At 43.3% G+C, this 20,589-nt stretch overlaps 1 protein-coding gene and 1 pseudogene across 1 annotated transcript; one reads left to right on the top strand and one right to left on the bottom strand.

The window, feature by feature from the left end:
* The first annotated feature begins 1,746 nt into the window (after window positions 1-1,746).
* On the top strand, window positions 1,747-16,172 carry Tagln3 (transgelin 3). The gene is made up of 4 exons (XM_020156238.2): window positions 1,747-2,225; window positions 3,385-3,559; window positions 14,077-14,179; window positions 15,698-16,172. The coding sequence occupies exons 1-4, from the start codon at window positions 2,046-2,048 to the stop codon at window positions 15,837-15,839; spliced, it is 600 nt and encodes a 199-aa protein (XP_020011827.1). The 5' UTR covers window positions 1,747-2,045; the 3' UTR covers window positions 15,840-16,172.
* A 3,018-nt stretch (window positions 16,173-19,190) lies between these two features.
* On the bottom strand, window positions 19,191-19,301 carry LOC141423788 (small nucleolar RNA SNORA11; annotated as a pseudogene).
* Between the last annotated feature and the right edge of the window lie 1,288 nt (window positions 19,302-20,589).

The following is a 20,589-nucleotide window of genomic DNA, read 5'->3' on the forward strand; positions in this document are numbered from 1 at the left end:
TGCTGTGGCCCCCTTTGCCACTGTATCCTCTTCAGAACCATGGGCTCAGTCATTCACTTAAAGCACACTAACTATTCTGTTATAATCAGAAGGAATTTTGGGGTACAAAAGATCTTAAAACAAAAAAGCAAATGTACATCTTTAGAGTTGTATCTACCTACAGAGAATAATACAAGCTTGCTGCACAGGCATCTGTACCCTGAGTCTCTGGTTGGAACTAACCTTTTTGCTGCCAAACAAGTGATTCAACTAGTGACTTTCAGAATGCTGTTCAAGATCTCCCTGCTCCCTTATCTCCTAAACCCTGAGTCTCTAGAAACAGTTCTGCATCTTCAGGACTTCTTCAACTGAGATTCCATGTAGCATCAAGACCTGCATTAGTCAGCCCTTCCCTTGTCTTTTTCTAAACTTCCTGCGCTCCTAAAGGCTCCCTGTCCTCTCACAACATCTGTCTTTTACAGAATGCTCTCTCCCAGGCTTTCAACTGCTGACCATTAAGTGTCTACTGACTAACTATATTTTCATTAGTCTAGGCCCACCAGGCAGGAGATTTTCCTGAATGCATGCATTTTTTGCAGGGGTCATTTCCTGCATGGCTTCTGATCGATTTCCCACAGGGACAATTATTGCCATTCCATGTCCTAGAAATTGCTTTATCAAATGTGCTGGAGCTAACTCATCAATTCATTGTAGAGCCGAAAAAAAAATTTATATATATATATATATATATATATATATATATATATAATTTTTTTCTGGTTCAGAATTTAACACAGTTAAGTACTCAATAAATATTTGTTGAATGAAGTAACAAATATTTGAGAGAATTACACAGCACCAGTGAGACTTCATCTTTAGCTTCAAGCAGCTTACACTCTACAGGAACAAATCACCAAGCCCTCTAGATGTTACAAAAATTTCAGGCCAGCTTAAAGCTAATGATTTCTCCTGAGGTCTTGTCTGCTTATGCCAAGATTCAGTTAGCACTGACATTATGCCAGATGTGTCTCTGTGGTCTTCAATTGAAATTAACAGATGAAGCCTTTATACTCTACCAAATCCTTTTACTCTTAGAATCCTCAGACATTGAATTTCCTTTAATTTATAAAACTTGCTCTTCGTGTCTTTTGGTTTCAAATAACATTAAAAAGATACCAAAAGGTTTCTAGATGAAGCTGGTAAATGATTGCAGCTCTTGGCTCCCCGGACCCCCACCCCATCCTGTCCTGACAGACAATCGTTATCTCAGGACAGGAGGAAAGTGGTTTGGCATCTCCTGACAGATGGACACTTAGCAGAATGGACCCTCCGACAGGCCCTCATCCCTCAGTGCAGCTGTATGGGGCCTTGGATACAATTGCTGTCTCCCCAGAGGAGGGGAAAGAATTGTGCAGCTGAGAAAAGCTCCCAGCGGGAGGGAGGCAGACGGCTCGCCTCGCCCGGAGAGGGCTGGCTTTTGGAGCGCTCTTAGCAACGGCCCTGGATTGACCCTCCTCAACCCTGAGAAAATCAAATGAGTGCGTCTTTCTCCTGGCGCGATGCAGCATCAGCAGCTGAAAGTCAAGGCGCCCTTCCTCCCCGCTTGTCATTTACCTACCTGCTCTTTTTGATCTCATAGTTCCTCCCTTTGCAAAGTGCGACTGAGAGGGGAGGAAACGACCACCACCCATTTCCCCCTCCCCCCGCCCCCACTTGGTGCCTGGGCATTCAGGCTGGATCGTGAGTCCTTGTACATCATCTCATCTCGTTGATAGGCGGGACTGAGAGAGGGTGTTCCAGCCTCCCCCTCCTCCCACCCCCCGGACCGGCCAGGGCTTTATTCGAGAGTCCCTGGCGCGTGGCTGCGCTTTTTCTTTCCTGTTTGTAGGTGCAACCCCATTGGCTTCATTGGCTTCTTGATTTAAACCACGCCCGACTTTCTGCCCGCTTAGCTGCTGCTGGGCCAGGCCGCCCAGCCACATCCCAGCCCTGTTCGCAGGGAGCCCGGGGGCTGCTGTGGCTGCTATTGTGTGGATGCCGCGCGTGTCCTCTCTTCTCTTCCAGAGATGGCTAACAGGGGCCCGAGCTACGGCTTAAGCCGAGAGGTGCAGGAGAAGATCGAGCAGAAGTACGACGCGGACCTGGAGAACAAATTGGTGGACTGGATCATCCTGCAATGCGCCGAGGACATAGAGCACCCGCCCCCTGGCAGGGCCCATTTTCAGAAATGGTTGATGGACGGGACGGTAAGGCCAGCAGCGGTCGGGGTTGCTAGGGCGGAGGTTGGGAAGCCTTCCCGGGCCCTTTCTTTCAGCATGAGGCCGCGGGAGGAGCAGCTGTTGCCAGGCTCTCCGCCTCACTGGGAGGGATGGGGATGCCTTTATTTCTCCAGGGCTGGAAGATTCGGGGTCCCCGCACAATTCCTTTGCTAGCTTAGAGGATTCTTCTCCCCATCTGAGCATCACAGCTTCCTTCGGAGTTATCAGCAATTTTGAGATCCTTTTGATTTTTCCATTGAGAATAAAGATAAGTATTTCCCTGTGATCTCCCCAGCCTTCTTGATGCATCAGCTCTTCTGGGGCCAATACTTCCCCCCAGGGGAACAGGCTGGTTACACTGTAAAACAAAAGAAGGAGGTGGGTGGTAGCTAGCCACCTTCCCATCCTTCTGGGGAGCCATGCTCTTTGGAGGGTCCCAATGTCTGTTGGTAGATGGATGGGTTCTCAGGAGGCAGAAGGGACTCCTTATTTGATAACTGCTGTTCTTACAAGATGCTTGTTTCTTTGGGGCCTTGAGGTCACAAGCTCTACTGATTCAAACAAGCCCATCCTTTTCCCTTGGCTGTGATTTACTGTTACATAAGTGCTGTCCTATACATTTGTTGGGTAGTCCACAGCTTGGGTGTCTGGGAGAAGAATACTCAGTTCAGTTCTTTTACACATCATTAACACACATGAAATGAGTTATTGAAAGCTGGTTTTGATCTGCCTTTTGATAGAGTGCAGATAAACAACCTCCCCCCCCAGGGAGCTATGAACTCAACCCTCCATTAAGAGTGGAATGATGTCCTCGACACCCCCAGTCATTCTCTATCTGTAAATCCTGTTTCCCTCACCCTGAAAAAGGAAAGGAGGAGCAAAGAGGGAATGGGGCTCCTGGACTGCAGGATTTTGGCAGGTGCACCCTGGGAATGGGATCATTCTTGGGGTTCCGTATGGCAGACTGGCTGGATAAACCTGAATCCATGCCTTCCTGGGGCCTGTGGCTTGCTCTTGCTCAAACCTGGTGAGCTACGGCTTGTTTGTGTTTGTGTGTGTCTGGTGGAGGGGAGGATTTACTTCTCATTTGTGACATTTCTTGTAAAGGGAAACACTGATTCTTCCCCCCACCCCCAACTCTCTTCAGGTCCTGTGCAAGCTGATAAACAGTTTATACCCACCAGGACAAGAGCCCATCCCCAAGATCTCAGAGTCCAAGATGGCTTTTAAGCAGATGGAGCAAATCTCCCAGTTCCTAAAAGCTGCCGAGATCTATGGCGTCAGGACAACTGACATTTTTCAGACAGTGGATCTATGGGAAGGTAAATAGCCCTTCTGCCCTAGGTCTATTCTCTCCCCTCCTCCACTCCTTTTGCTCCATCTCTTTGTGAAAACCACTCCAGTGTGCTTCTCTGCCTGTGGGGGGTGGGGGAGGCTGGGAAGTGTTCTCAGCTGTCATCCCAGGGGCACTGTTAAACCTCCCCCTGTGCAATGGTGAACTAGGCAAGGACCTCAGCAAATGCAGTGGTAAGCAGAAGCCTCTAAGCAGAGAGAGCAAAATGGTTGCAGGAGATGCTTTTTACTCCATTTCCCCTCCCATGACAAATCACAGTTACTGGGAGAGAAGGGAGGCAGGGGGTGAGAGTGCCTCTGACTCACCAGCATCAGGAATTACAGACAAACCCTTCTGGTACAGTTTTGTCATTCAATCTAAGAAAGAATTAGCACTCCAACCTTTCACTAAACAATTATCTGGGCGCTCGGTTGACTATACCTTTTAAATAAGCGTTGTGCGCAGAGTGTGACAATTGATTTCTTCTTTCACTTTTGAGAATTACCTTGGTGAGGAACTCTTACAAAGGCATGCAAATGAAATCACATTTTTGGGCATATTTATCTGTCTACCATTGTTGGAACAATCATGTGGAATGGAGACACTTGGGGGACCAATAGTCATAGGGCCTAGTGTCCTTGCTAGTAAAAAAGTATCCATCCATGCAATGTGTCTTTTTTTCAACTAGGCCTGCCTGAGGCACCAAGAGACACAGGCTAGTCTTAGCAGGACTGCCAGATTGCCTGACACGCTTGCTCATTGGCTCATTATCATTGGCTGTCATTGAGGCACAACCAATAGGAGCCCCAGGGCAGTGTCCCAAATGGCTCTACTGACAGTGAAGGCAGAATAATGTTCCTCTGATTAAGAGGTGTCATTCTAAGGGGGATTCAAAGGATGGTTGGAGCAGATTTCTAGCAAGGACCATTCTGCCAAATAAATTAGAAAGGAACAGTTCCCTCTTAGGCCTCACCATTACCTCCTAATCCTCTGTGTGTGCAGAGCTTCCATTTCATGTTCCCCCACAGATGAGTAGCTAAAATCCTAAGGCAGCAAAGAGTTTACTTTGTGTTTTGCCAGTGCTTAGGACTCAGATATCCTAAAACGCAGGCCAGGCTAGGCCGTCAGGCTTCATGGACACTTGCTTGCAGATCTCCACGTAATGTCACAATCAAGGCTCAATTCCTACTTCCTAGATCAAAACGCTGAAGATTCTCTTAATAAAGATAGCAACTGCTTATTGACATTCTCCTGTACACTAGGCATTGGCTAAGAGCATTACTGCCTAATGCCAATCAAGTCTCCTAACAAACTATGGGGTATCTTTAATGTTTCCACCTCACAGAGGATGAAGCCTGCCTGTGGTTATGTGGGTCCATCAGAAAGCTAGTAATTAACAGAACCAGGATCCAAACCCAGACTCTCTGATGCTAAGGATCAGGGCCTTACCTAGTCTTCTAGGCCATTCTTTGGCCAGGAGGCTTAGTTTCTTCATGTACACCATGCATGAGTGTGCTGATGAATCATGACAGTGACTAGCTGATGACCAAGAGGAGGGGGAGGAGGATGAATCAAGGCTGTGTGGGACTGAAGGATAGGGTGTTAGTGTGAATGAGAGGGACCTTGAACCCCTAAATGCAGGAAGTGTGTAAGAGGATGGTGGGCATACCCAGGGAGCTCTCCTGTCTGAACCTTACTGACCAGGCTTTCCTTTCTTTCTCCTTTTTCCAAAGACCACAAAGGGGAACATTACCCCTGAGAAGTACTCAGAGCAAGAGTGGTGGGTAGAGACCAGTGGTTCCTGGTGAGCAGAATAGGCGGTAGTCTATACTACCGGTTCCAGTCTGTGTATTGAACTCTACTTGAGAGAGAGGAAAGCTAGGAGGCACAAGTGGAATGGTAAGATAGGGCAGTGGACAGGTTTGCAACAAAGCATGATGATGTTTCTGGAAGAGGAGAACAAGACCAACACTGGAGGTCTGTACAGAAGGCTAGGGACAGGTGCAGTTGCTCGTGTCTGTAATCCCAGCTACTTGGGAGGCAGAGATAGGAAAATCACAGTTTCAGGGTAGCCTGAGCAAAAAAGTTAGCAAGACCCTACCTTAAAGAACAAACCAGGCATGGCAGTGCATTCCTGTAATTCCACCTATAAGGGAGGTGTAGGTAGGAGGATTGCAGCCCAAAGACCAGCCTCAGGCAAAAACATGAGACTTTATCTGAAAAATAACTAAAGCAGAAAGGGCTGGGGTATCACTCAAGTCATAGAGTGCCTTCCTAGTAAGTGCCTGAGTTCAAAAAAAAAAAAAAGGGTAGGGCTTAAAAGGAAATAAGGGCACTGTGACTGACAGGTAGTTGGCGCTAGGTAGACTATACATTAAGTAAACAGGTAGAGATGAATTGGACAGCTGTCCAGTCCTGGGAGGACTGAGGTTCACAGGGATTCATTATGAGTTGGATGATACACATAACATTTTCCAGGATCACTGGCTGCAGCTCAGGCCAGAGCTGGTGACCGTCCATGGAGCACAAAGTGGAACCATGCATGGGTTGCTTTGAGCAGAGAAGTGGAGAAGGTGGGGCTGGTATGGAACCTGGACTGGGCCAGTGAGGCAGGGGTGCTTTCTGCAAGAAGAGGTTGTCACTTAGGAGTTTTGAGGTAACGAAACTGATCAAAAGGAACGCTGCAGGCAGGGCTGGCATGTGTTTATGTGTCATCTGTGTGATGGCGGATGCACTCACACACACAGCTAGGGGACTCGGCATACTTCCCAGACTCACATCCTCCCTACAATTCTGCTCCGTATCTCACTGAGGCTACAGTGCAGTCCTCACACTTCTTAGGCACATCAATTCCAGATTCCCTGAACCAGGCTTGTGGTAGCTGTGGCTGCCATGGGTCCAGCCCTCCTTTCCTGGGCATTTCCTTTCTTCTTCTGCAGCCATTTGATGCCTGGCTGCTCTCAGTCCCCCATTCCCCTACTTTGTCATCTTCCTACTATGCAGGACTCTGCTTGCCCACAGTTGCCCAGTGACTTTCCAAGTGGTTTCTGTGTCATTGACCAATAAAGCCACGGAGCCCAGGCTTGCCTGAGGGCTTTCTGGTTTAGTCCTCAATTCTTCATATAGGCAGAAGCCCCAAATGCACCTGCAATCGGTAAACCCCTTTATGTGGAATGTTGGAATGGAGTGGGGGGCAATCAGAATACCAGATTCGTCAGAAAGGACCCCAAGGCTGCATTAGAGTAAATGCAGTTAAGTCTGCTCAGAGAGAAAGCCGCTCAATCACAGGAGCATAATAATCTGGGGTGATCGGTTCTTTTTGGTTATGGAGAAGAAGTGAGGGCAGCTTAGAGCAATGGGAGAAGGCTAGGGAAAATCTGTTCCTTGGATGAGAGAAGGTGAATGGCATGGCTGGTTAATTTTGGATTTGGCATGGGTGGCTGGAGGAAAAACTCAGCTGTGACTTAGAGGAATGTTTGCTATAGCTAAAACTTCAGCATCTATTCTGCGAAAAGAGAAGGAGAGAGGAGAAAGAGAGGCGTGTGTGTAAGAGACGGAGAATACGTGAGAGCAAGTGAGGGCACTGACCTGATATCTGTGATGAAAGCTTCTCCTAGAAGATGTGGTAGAGTGTAGGCTTCTTTGTCAGAAGTTAGACTGCTGTCTTCAAATCTGTGCTCCACCACTGATCAGTTAACTTTTCTAAGCCTCACTTTTCTCAGGTGTAAATGAGGATAATAGCATCTGTTTTACAGGATAGATATGGAGAATAAATGAGACAAATGCATTAGAAGAGCTTCAAATAGTGCCTGGTGAAAATAGACTGTAGTAAGTGTTGGCAATATAGATTTATTTTGGCATGGACCTGTCCTTTCTAAGACTAACAGAAAATGGGAAGGGGAGAGGAACAAGGCTAGAAAGGCACATATTATTCTTAGAACCTAATTAATGACCACCACAGGAGCTGATGGGGGGCTCCCTGAATGACCTTTATGTCATCTGTGGACCCTCTACTTCCTCAGCCATTATCCAATACAAGGGGGCCAGCTTTACAGGTCACTTTATTTAAATTTTTTTACTTATTGCTCATGGCCTTTTTGTTGTCTTTCCCCACGACACATTGCTTTGGCAATTTTGTACAGAAGAAGTGGTATAATGAAAGTAGCATGGGTTTTGGGAATAGGGTAGATAGATTGAAACCCTTGCTGCATACTAGCTGTGTGACCTGCTTTAAGTGGCTCAGCTTCATACCACCTCAGTTCTCTGTAAACAGGTTTAGGGCCATCCTCACAGAGCTTTTGTAGGGATTAAATATGTGAAGTGCCTAACATGATGCCTGGCTACTAGTTACCTAATAAATGTCAGCTTCTCTTCCCGTACCATGAACTCATTAGCAACTGACCATTGTGGTTTAGTTGTATAATCTTTTGGCAAGTGTTAATCATAAAGAATTCTAAGCTGAGCACTGGTATCTCACACCTATAATCCTAGTTATTTGGGAGGCTGAGATTAGGAAGACTACAGTTCCAGGACAGTCTACGCAAAAAGAAAGTCTGGGAGACTCCATCTCAGTGGAAAAAAGCTGGGTGTGGTGGCATGAGTTTGTTATGCCAGCTACTGTGGGAAGACTAAAATAGAAGAATTGTAGTCCAGACCAACCTGGGCAGAAAGTGAGACCTTACCTCCAAAATAATCAGACCCAAAAGGGCTGAGGTGTGGCTCAAGTAGTAGAGTACCTGCCTTGTAAGCATGAAACCCTGAGTTCAAATCCCAGTACCACCAAAAAAAAAAAAAAAAAAAACAAGGAGAAGAGAATTCTAGAATGTTAGAATAGACAAGACTCAAAAACAAATCACCCAAATTCATATTCTTCTCAGCAATCTTACTGTTAGGGATCCTGGATATGTGATTTTGTTATGTCTGTTTCCTTGATGGCTGGGAGTTGGGGAGGAGTGGTTTACACTGGAAATGGAAAGCCTGGAAAGTTCAAATACATGGGCCGAGGAGGTGTCACTACAGGTGCCATTCCTCAGCAGCAGAGGCACAAGAGACATTTCACCCAGCGTGAGAAATATTTTGGGAGACTGCAAGGCATCTGCAGGAACTTGAGCCATCACAAGTGCCTGCTGCCTACAGCCTCCTTTTTCTGTCAGAGAAGCTCTAACTGTATTTCCCCTGAGTGGCCATCGATAACTTCGTTTGGTGGGTCTTACCTTTAGCAGCACCTCTTAAGCTCCAGCCTGCATCAGATCACCTGGCAGGCATGTTAAACCACAGATTGCTGGACCAGAGTGTCTGAGGCACTAGGTGTGGAGTGAGGCCCAAGAATTTACATTTCTTATCAATTTATAGGTGATGCTGCTTCTGTCAGCCTGGGAACCCTTCTTTAGAACTACTTCCCTACAGAGTCTCTCTTCTATCAGGCCAGAAAAGCAAGCCACAAAAATTCTTTAAGGTCCACAGAGCAAAGCCACCCTGCCTCCAACATTTCTCCCTTGACCATAGCAATATTTTCTCTTCCTTGAGTGGAGAATTGGGGGTTATGCCTAAAGTACTATTCAGGGAAATAAATGGCTTTTATTCCACTACTTGCTTTCTCCATATGTGCAAGAAATATATATCCAAACTCCAGTTTCCAAGAATCACAAGGCTGGGTTGAGACTGATATGAAATAGAAGTAGCTCTGAATCACAGATGTTTAATTGTAAGACTGAAGTTTTAGTGTTAAAAGTAGAAACAGAAGTGGAGCGAGTCCTACCTGGCTTCTCTTCTGCCTTTGTTTCCACTTATTTATTTGTTTGTTTGTTTACATATTTATGTTTTTATTTATTTATCTTTATCTTTCTCATTTTTTTTTCTTTCCAAAGACATGTATAAGATAACTTGGAAGTTACAACAGAGTTTAAGAGAACAAAATTCTCCTTGATGTATCTTTACATATCACCCAGATTTTACCAGTGTTAAGGATCATTGGGTTAGAGCCGGAGCTGGTGGCTCACACGTGTAATCCTAGCTACTCAGGAGGCAGAGATCAAGCAGGATCACGGTTCAAAGCCAGCCCAGGCAAATGGTTCGCAAGACTATCTTGAAAAAACCCTTCAACAAAAAAGGGTTAGTGGAGTGGCTCAAGGTGTAGGCCCTGAATTCAAATCCAAGTACCAAAAAAAAAAAAAAAAACCAATCCTTGGGTTGGGTCATTGAGATGAAGAACCCCTTCACAGAGATTATAAATTTAGTAGCCTGTGATTCATGGCCACACTTAGGGTAACATTACTTTGTGATAATGTTGGAAACAAGGAATATTATATTATCTAGTAAAAGTGTCTGTTGCTACCTGATGCTTGGAAGAGGCTTGCCAGGTGAGACAGAGAAAGCTATGTCACCAGCTCCTTTAATTTATTTTTGTTTTTGGTGGGACTGGGGTTTGAACTCAGTACTTTGCACTTGTAAAGCAGGCACTCTACCTCTTGAACCTCAGCTCTAATCTATTTTGCTCTGATTATTCTGGAGATGGAGTCTTAAGAACTATTTACCTGGGCTGGCCTCAAGCCTTGATCCTCCTGATCTCAGCCTCCCGAGTAGCTCAGATTAAAGGTCTGAACCACCAGCATCTGGCTTCCTTTTTTTGAAGAGATGTTATTTTTTTCCACTCAGTTTTAGGTTCACAGCAAATTCAACAGGTGGGTACAGGTATTTCCCATATGCTCTCTGCTGGAAAACACACATGCCTCCCCATATTCTACACCAGGTGGCACATATGTTATTTTTGATGAGCCTACATTGACACAGCACTACCCCACACCCACCATTTGCACTCAGGTTCACTTGTGCTGGTGTACATTATGTGGGTTTGGACAAATGTATAATGACATATACCCACTATTATAGTTTCATACAGAGTATTTTCACTACCCTAAAAATCCTCTGTGGCTCATCTTTTTATCCCTTCAATTTTATTCCCAACTCTGGCAGTCATTGGTCTTTTCACTGTCTCCCTCGTTTTTCCCTTTCCATAATGTCCCATAGTTGGCATGACACAGAGCATAGCCTTTTCAGATGCAAGCGGCTCTTTTAAAACTCCAAGACTAATATTAGCTTCCTTTCATGACAGAGGTCTAGAAGAGGCCAGGCCACCCGATTAAAATCTTGAGCTGTTAGTGTAAATTTGGCTTCTGTCTCCTGTGTCATTTTCCCCTTTGTGGTCTATTCTTAATCACCACCAGCACTTGGTCTGTTTTCTGCTGTCTTTGCATCTGGAAGATTGTCAACACCTGGTTGGCCCTTCCTTTAGGACTATATTTCTTCTTTGCTTTCTTACAAGAATTGCCTTGAGTAGCGGTGGTCAAGCTGACTTGAAGAGCCACAAGCATCCGCCAAAGTATCCATCTGTGGCTTTCAAAGAGCGAACTGATTCCAAGCTGCTAGAGCCCTGGGCTGACTCCCAACTCGGACCAAAGCCCTGGTAATGATTGGTTTTACTTTATGGAAGATATCGCTGAAGGAAGGAGTTACTGCTTAACAAATATAATTTAGTACTTGCTGCACACCAGCAAGTACTGTGATGGTTTAAAAACTTGGAAAACAAAACTTCAGATCAGGGCTTGCCTGTCCATCTGACTACATGAGAGCCATCTTGGGAGATCGCTGCAGAATCGAGCAGGTCAGTTGCTGGATGTGCTGGTGATCAGTTTATCGTGGAAGTCACCAGGTGAAACCCGTGATTCTTAAACTGATGGTTGGAATCACCTGGGGAGCTTATTTTAATAACTTTATTGTAATGTCAACTCTCAGGACTTGCCAAATCAGTCTCTCAGGAGAATTCTAAAAGAGATACCTCACCACTGAGTTCCCATAAAAGCTTGGGGGATGTGCCCTAAAATAGGCTGTGTATGGATGTTTCCTGTTCTTGCATAATTTTGAAGGCTTCATAAGGAGACAGATAGTACAGTGGTTCACAGATCTTAACCTCATTGCTTGTTATGCTCTTAAATTTTTTACCTCTAGTTACAGGACTCAGCCTCCACATGTGGCCCTAAATCCTTCTGACACTTGATCTAAGCTTCTAAACTGGGAAGAGGTCAGGTAGAAAATGGCCCTCTTCCTATCTCATCAGCCTAAGAATTCTAGAATTTTTCACAGGGGCCTCTATTAGAAAAGATACCAGGCAGGGCAGGTAAGTGAGATAGACACGAAATGGTTATGGACAGCAGATTTATATATATTTAGAATCTTGACAATAATTAACTTTACCATCCCATCTACTCAGGAGGTGAAAATTGCAAAGATGGGTCAAGGCAAGGGGGGAGGGGTAAAGATCACATCTCAACAAACAAGTGGTGGCATATGTCTGTAATCCCAGTCACCATGTGAGAGGCATAGTCAGGAGGATAGCAGTTCAAGGTTGGCCTGGGTAAAAACTGAGACTGTGTCTGAAAAAGAACTAAAGCAACAAAGGACTAAGGTCATGGCTTAAGTGGTAGAGTCTGCCCAGCAAGCAGAAGTCCTGAATTCAAAACTTTAGTACAGCCAAAAACTAAAACTACATATATAAAGCCTTTAGCCTATAATTTATATTAAATCTCTTGCCTTAGAACCATTCTAAAGGAAAAGCTTTCCAATTTATTCTTGTCAAATAATACTTCCCTAATTTCTTCAGCCTCAATCCTGCAGTCATTTCCTTCTCCACTCTGCTGGGATGAAGGTGAGGGTGGTGTTGATAATTCTAGGTTCCTGGATATCCCACCCTTGCCTGCGACTTAGTTCCTTCTGTCTTTTCTGGGCTTATGAGTGTGCATATTAGCCAGCTACTTGTGAAGGAGGCTTGTTCTATGGCTTAACACAGCTAGCATTTTGCCCGATGCTCCAGGCGGTATTTATGGCTGAGGTACCAAGTGCCAGGTCTACATTGCCCCGATCTAGTCATTTTACAGCTTTTTCCAAACACCAGAAACAGATTTTCTGTGTGGTCTGTGTACACAGAGCTGATTGGCATGTCCTAGCTCACAACTTCCGGGGCTTAATCATTGTTTCAGGTTTTCTTCAATAGCAAACACCTCCCATCTTCCCCAGAATGCTCCTTCAACATGTCATTACTACAGTTCTACTTTTTTTTCCTTTTAAGCATCCTACTATATAGTGACAATTGCAAAAATGCTTTTCATCTGTTGAGGAGTCAATCTAACAACCGACTCTGCATTTCCTCTCTTGTTAGTATTCCTTATACCCCTCCCCTTCCATCTGCTGCCCAGATACTCTCTTCTTCACCATCCCATCTGTTCCTTGAGTCTGAGGGACTCTCCACTGACAGCATTTTGTCCCTGTACCCGCTAGTCAGTCACACAGGGCCTCTGGATCCAGGCTTTATGGTTAATGTGGGGAGTTGGAGGGGGGTTGGGAAGGAAGAAGGATCTGCTCTCTCTTCTTTGAATAAATGGACATCCTGAACTGGACTTCCTTTGAGGGCCTTAATTGTTTATTTTATTATTGTTCATACCGCATTCTCACTCTCCATCTGCCTTCCCCTGTAATTCTGTATTCCCTGTGAGCTGTAGCAGCCGGGCCAAAGAGACCACAGATGGCTGCTCAGGTCTAAGGACAGCCTGTGAATATTTGCCCTCAACTTTCTCAGCTCCTTTCTTTTCTAACGCTCTGCCTTTCAGCTTTTCCATTCCTCATGGGTGCCTTGTACAAACCTTAAATTCACTTCTAAATTGCAGGCACCTTCAGAGTAGCATCTTTCGTTGTCCAGGTCAGTCACCTGGAAGGAAGGAGAGACAAAGGATGGGAGCCTGACTTGTACACCCAACTGCCTTCACCATAGGCTTCTGTGACAGCTCAGGGCCACATCTCACTCTCACTCTCTCTCCCTGGTCTTGTCTCTCTCTCACACACAAACCGTGATTTATTGTCTCCATTTAGTTCCTTTCACACAGCACAAAATAAAGGACCTTTCACTCGTGTCACATTGAGTGCTTTCTGTGTTGATTTGTTACTCTACATTTGCCAGGCCTCTGGACCAAAGAGCCAAGTGAATACTCAATTGATGAACATGGATGATTTTAGACCCTTTGTAACCCAGATAAAGTAAAAGAGAGGAGCCACCTGGGGTTTGGAACAGAATTATTCCACCCAACCGATTTCTCTTCAGTTTTCTGTCATCTTTCCAATGAGGAAAGAGATCTTCTGTAGACCACCACGCCAGCCCCTCACAGGATGTTCCCTTCACACAGCCTTCTGGTTCTGCATGAAGGGTGTCCATAAAGCCTCGATGAATGTATTAGAAAGGGAACTCTGGTATAATAGAGAACAATTAACTGGGTCAGGTTTTGTTCCTTTCTGGGGAATTTCAGTAGAGTCACCTTAGGGAAGTGTTTGACAGTGCCTCTCCTTTGAATGTGGTCATCCACAGACTCCTCTTAGTATTTCTCTCCTAGTGTGCGGCCGTACACTTCTACAGTTCCTTGGCCCTGACACACATTTGGCTTTAATCTGTTCATTGGCTTCCAGGGAAGGACATGGCAGCTGTGCAAAGGACCCTGATGGCTCTAGGCAGTGTTGCAGTCACCAAGGATGATGGCTGTTATCGGGGAGAGCCATCCTGGTTCCACAGGTGAGACCCTACCCTGCCTCCTGGAGCTGAGAGCCCTAGAAGCAAAAACTCCTAGTTTTCCAACTAAGTCCCCCAGACCAAGGAAAGACTGGTGCTGCCATTTTGGCCAACATCCCACCAGGGCAGAAATATCTGAGCTTTTTCTATTAAGTACCTGGATTTTCCAGCTCTGCTCAGTTCTGTTTCTCCTGAGGCTCAGCAGGACTGAGTGGCTTTTCTACAAGATGATTCCATGTCCAAACTTGGTTTTATGACAACTCAAGCAGTTCTGAGTCTCCCTTCCCTCCATCTTCCTTTCTTCCTTCTGTCCTTTGTTCCTTCCTTCTACCCTCCCTCCCTCCCTCCCTCCCCCTTCCATCCTTCCTCCCTCCCTCCCCCTTCCATCCTTCCTCCCTCTGTTCCCCTTCCTTCCTTCCTTCCTTCCTTCCTTCCTTCCTTCCTTCCTTCTATCTTCCTTTTCCTTCCATCCTTCCTTCTTTCATATTTTTTCTTTTTGTAGTTAGTGAAGGTTAAATATGTCCTGTTTGCAAGGCACAGTCCCAGGTAATACCTGTTGTCCTAGTGTATTGATTAATAGCTCCCTCTTTTGCTCTCAGAGGTGTTCTTATCTGGATGATGTCATAGTTATCTCAGTTTACTAAAAGGTCCTTTAAGAGCATTTTCCTAGTGTTTTTTTTTTGGGGGGAAGAGGGAGGGTAAGAGTAGGAAAGGGAAGATGAGAGGTTCAAATTGTGTAGCTTGGTGGCAGATGAAGAAAAAAAGAATACCTTGTAGCAGATAATTGGTGATTCATTTCCCTGGTTCCCTAGCCTTGTCCTTGAGAGTTGTAAAAAGGTGCCAGCTTATGTCAATTTAAATGACCTTGGTCTGAAGAACTCTCAGATACTGACCCTCTGAAGTGCTGGTTTCAATCCCTGCATTATTAGTGATCCTCTATGGTCTCTATGGCTGCAAATCCAATTTATTTACTATCTGGCTGTTTACCAAAGCTTGACAACCTCTGAACCAGAGTAAGAAATTGTCCATTGTTTACTTGTAGGTTCCTCAGCTCTGTAATGTAAATGACTCACCTTACTCAGAAAGGGTGGAACAGGACTAAAACATGCTCTGTAAGGAGAGTTGATATTAATTTTCACAAGGGCTTGAGTTAACTATGCGAGAGAAAGTGAGAATGTACAGACTGAGGTGACCTAAAATGGTGGAGGAAGAAGGGGGAGAAGGAAAAAGTAAAAAATCTGAGAGTAAGTTCTCCAGAGAGGTAGCCATGGATTCTCCTTTCCTTTTTTGCTGGAAAGTCTGAAAAAACATCTGAGCTTCTAGAGAGAAAGAACTCTTGCATTGTGGTAGGACCTGATCAGGGTAGGGCCACAGTTCAGGATAGGCCACAGCTCAGGGTGGGCCGTAGCTCTGGGCAGGCCATAGCTTATGGTAGGCTGTTTGATGACCTCAGGTACAGCCTGTCTAACTATATCTTGAGAAGGGTTTGAAAGTAGTCACATGGCATTATTATTTCTGCAGGAAAGCCCAGCAGAATCGGCGAGGATTTTCTGAGGAGCAGCTTCGCCAGGGACAGAACGTAATAGGCCTGCAGATGGGCAGCAACAAGGGGGCCTCCCAGGCAGGCATGACTGGGTACGGGATGCCCAGGCAGATCATGTAAGACGCCGCATCCTGCCCCGTGGTAGAAAGGACGACCGCTCCACACCACAGTCTCTATGAAAAAGAAATAGGTAGTCACCTGACCTTCTCTTTCTCAAAGCCTTCTGTCCCTGGTTTTTGCAAGTGCTGCATTTCTGCTGAAAACCCACGTTGCCTACTGCTGCCACCTTCTGTTCATTTAGAACTATGCAAAGACTCCGTTTCCGTTTCCTCTTCCTGAGCTCCTTCTGTGCTCTAAGGTCTCTGTTTGATTATTTATTTATTTATTTGCCAAAAATTTCCCTCCTCAACTTATAGAATGCATCTAATAAACAAATTAGTCTTGTGTCTTAAAGTGTAAAATTTCTTCTTTGTGGGCTGGGCTGGTTTCTGTTTCATTCAAGAGGCCCACAAGAAGGAATTAAGCTTAATCTATAGCTGAAGAACTATAGGTTACCTATGAGAATACTTTTGTGAGATTATAAGGTTTATCTTAGCAAACGAAATAGAAAATTTCAAAACAGTTGTAGCCCACAGGATAGCTTAAAGTTGTGAATTCAAGAGCAAGGTGGTTGACCCCCACATATTTCTTTGCAAAACTGCTTTGTACTTACTATGTTAGGCAGTGTTGAGGACACAGGAAGGGGAAAGACAAAGTACCTGTTCCTAAGGAGCTCTTGTATAGGTGCTCAGGAAATAGCTGATGGATTGTTTGGTAGATGAATGGATGAATACATGGATGAATAGATGGATGGATAGATGGTTTTGTTAAATGATGACTGGATAGGTGGTTGAATAAATCACCAGTTTTCACTTCTCAATCTTAATCTTCCTCCTACAGGCAGACCTTAAATATGATGGTGACATTTATACAGTGTTTTTCATCGCCAGAGACGTTAGTTTGTTCTAAAGTCATCTATTAGCTCTAAAACTCTTGAATATTGCCTAAGATTGAGATCTACCTAAGATGAATAGGTTTTTCAGATTTTTTTCATAGCTGGAAAATTAAGAGAGCAAATAAACTTAGAGACTATCATTTCTTCTTATCCTTTCCCACAAAACAAAACAAAAATTATGAATTTAGTGAGAAAAGGTCATTTTCCCATATGAGTCATTAATTAATAAGAAATGGCAAAATAAATGAGACCGTAGACATTGCCATACTGTAAATGTCTGCATGCTAGTTTTTCAGATTGTGTTCTTTGCAGTTCTAGGCTTTCCCAGTTTTCCATGGCTCCATGTTAATATATCCTCTGGAAGCCCTTGTGACTTAATGATAGTCATTGCCAAATTGTCCGAGACATTACCTAAACATAACAGCTGAATTCCTTCCTTAAATCTTACTTACCTCGGAGTTGCCACAAAAGGAAGAGAGGAGGTTGATGGATCCCAAAAAGTGAAATAAACCTGGAGGAGATTCCTAAAGAGAAGGTGATGAAGTGCCTGTTTGGGATTGGGGTTAGGATGCCTCCATCCACAATGAGATAGATTGGAAGAGTGCTTTCAGGCTATTCCCAGTTGTGTTTCACCTTTCCCCAGCTCCATCATTGCTGTACCAGAGACACTTCAGGACAGGAAGACAGAAAAATCAGCTCAGCCACCAGGAAGCAGCTTGCCAAGTCCAGGGCAGCGCTAAGCCCAGCTGGACTGAAGAACAGGCAATAAGATTGATAGGCTTGCCGGCAACTGGGCATTCTTCATCCCAACACAAGCCTCCCCCTATACACACACCATTCAAGCTTCCTTCTCTTTACCCTACCTGGTAATTGCAACCTAAAGATGGATTCTTGCAAAGTTTGAGGTCCTAAGACAGAGGTTTATCCCTTATAGGGATTAGGGTAGGCAATAAATACAGAATGAGAATTTGTAGTTCCAAAGAATATCTGCCTCAATATGTTTTCACCTCCCAGAAGTCACCAGAAGTGACTAAATTCAGTCTGAGATTCTTTTTCCTCTTTCTCTAATTTGCATTTACAGTCAAGGTAGATGACCTCAGAGAAATATGAGCTCACAGGAGGCAACCTTAGACCCCTGAAGGGATGAACATTGCCATGATCAGATACAAGAACAATTTAGAATTGGCATAGTGAATATATTAGAATTCATAATGGAAAATACTGGAAGCATGAAGCAGTTCATAATGAAGAAAAAATGTCAACAAAAATAAAATGAATGAAATAAGGATTGATAGCAGAATGGATACAAAGAAAAAAAAATTATAAATTGCATACCAAGGTGGGCACTCTATAAAAATTAATAGGCATAAGTGGTGGTAAACATAAAAGAAATATAAACAATAGGAGTCGATAGTCATAATTGGAACCTGAGAAGGAGAGGAATAAAATCAATTAAGGCAGAAAAAAGTCTGAAGAAATAATTTTGAAACTTTATCAAAGTTTTGTTTTTAAAAAATGAAAGGAATTATTTTGAAAGACTCACAAGTACCAAAAAAAAAAAAAATGATAAGAGCCCTCAGTGGGAATCATTATAGTAAAATGTATGAACATTGAAAATAAACAGAAAATTCTCAAAGCTTTTAAAGAGTAAAAGTGTATCACATATAAGAAAAAAATCAGATTGTTTCTGGACTTCCCAAGCAGTAACAATGTTACTGTTATACTATAACTATTAAGTAATATTTTCAAGATGCCAAAAGGAAAATGAAAATAAAGTTTTCAGTTTGGCTAATTAATTTTTAAGCTCAAGAATGAAACAAATATTAATAAAAATCCTCTTTGAAAACACAATTGACTTAAGTATTTCTGTTAGAAAAATATAATATTACTAGGAACATAGTATTTGATATGGGAAGTGAGTGTAAGTAAGCGTTCACTTATAACTAGAATTTCATTCTCATTCAAATATGTAAGAACTAAAAACTAAAGAGAGAAAAACATGCTTATAGCAATGCAAAATTAAAATTCTACAAAATACCAATATTGTATTGTGGAATGGGTGAAGAAGTGCAGAGAAAAAGAGAGAGAATAGTCTAAGAAGATTGTCTTTTTTGGAAGAAAAATAGGCATATTTCTAAGTTTCAGAAATTGTGTAGAAAATGTAAATACACTGAGTCCAACTCACATTATGAGGATAATTTGACATTGATTCCAAACCCAATAAGGATAAGAAAGTTGTACATCACTTTCACTTGGAAACATAGATGTGAAAAGTCCTAAAAATCATAGCTAACCAGCTCCAACAATGTATTTTTAAAACCTATCCAAATGAATCATTTTCTCTGAGTGAATTCTTTTTGTTTTTTATTTTAACTCTATGGGCCACCTTTTCTTTTTTTTTTTTTTAGAAAAGCAAGCCCCTAGTAAAACTTGAACCTGTGTTCCATTCCTTGTCTTTTCCTCTTTTTTTTTTTTTCACTTGTAGGGCATTTGTTCATAGGAAGGCTACATGTTGTGTTACTCCTCACCATGACCACAGATTCCTATTGGTGTGTTATAAACAGTCTTTTCCTCTTTTAAAGGCACAGAGAGATTGCCTACTCTTAAGCTCTGAGTTTTATTGATACTAATGCTGGTGACCAGAGGTGAAAGGACTTACCCAACATCATTTAGGTTAATTAATTTTTGAAGCAGGGTTTAAGTTCAGTTTGTTCAGGTATGCAGAACAGTACCCCTTTCTTTCTATTGCCTGTCCTTTCTGCTAATTCTCGCTCACTAATTCTTCCTAAGACATTATTCACTATTTATTTATTTATTTGAAAACTCTCCTGGTATCAGCAAAGCCATCTAGGTGTTGAAGACATGAAACTGACTAACAAAACTATTCTTGTTAATAAATCAGTCAATAAGAATTTGTTAACTCCCTCACATGTTTAAGGGATTGTATGATAAACTCAGGAGATACAAATACATGACATGGCTCATCATTCAATGAATTTGCCATCCAGTTAAATATACCTGACACTTCTTGTATCGCTAGTTGTCTAAGGGCCAAATGAAAGCAAGCTTGAAACTTCTAAAGGGAGAGTTTTCTGGTGTGGGATGGTCAAGGAGTGTTTGGTGGAAGAGACTGGGTGGAACCCTCTGCTTTGTGCCACCATGGGAATGTATTTGGTTTCTTTACATTTTTCCCAATCTGCCTGGATCCAATAGATTTGAAACTGTAGGAAAGGTGTATAGGTTTCAAGACCATTCTTTCCTCGGTGACCATGAGCAAAGAGCAGAGTTGATTTGTGAAATGCCTTTGGTTTCCATTCCTGGAGGTCTCATTCCATCTTGAATTTCTGAGAAATAAGGTGAAAATTCATGATCTTAAAGAAAGGCATAAGAAATATTTATTTATTTTTGGCACCATTGGAGTTTCAACTCAGTTGCTTGCTAGGCAAATGCTCTATCATTGAGCCATGTCCCTAGCCACCACCACCCCCAAAATTATTTGTTTTTAAGTTACTTTTTTTAAGGCCAATTTCTGTCAGCATTTGTGCCAAATGCCTGGTTAAAGTTCAACTTGATGTAGAATCTACAAAACTTTTATGGTAATGCTTATAGGGCTATCACATATCATGATTGCAAGCTCTCAGCTACTCAACCCAAGCACCAAGATCGAAGCTCCTATAGATCACAGAAACAGAAATATTTGCTTACAGTTACTGGATATATGTAAGTTTACACCAGGCTTCAGTAGGAATGCATGCCCTGTTAATGCTTCCCTAGTAAGTCAAGGACAAAAAGATGAGTGAAGAAAATGTCCAACACTGGGTCAATAAACTAGGCTAGAGGTCTCTACTTTTGTATCATCTCTCCTATCAACACCCA

The sequence above is a fragment of the Castor canadensis genome, chromosome 5, assembly GCF_047511655.1.
Source record: "Castor canadensis chromosome 5, mCasCan1.hap1v2, whole genome shotgun sequence".
NCBI lineage: Eukaryota > Metazoa > Chordata > Mammalia > Rodentia > Castoridae > Castor > Castor canadensis.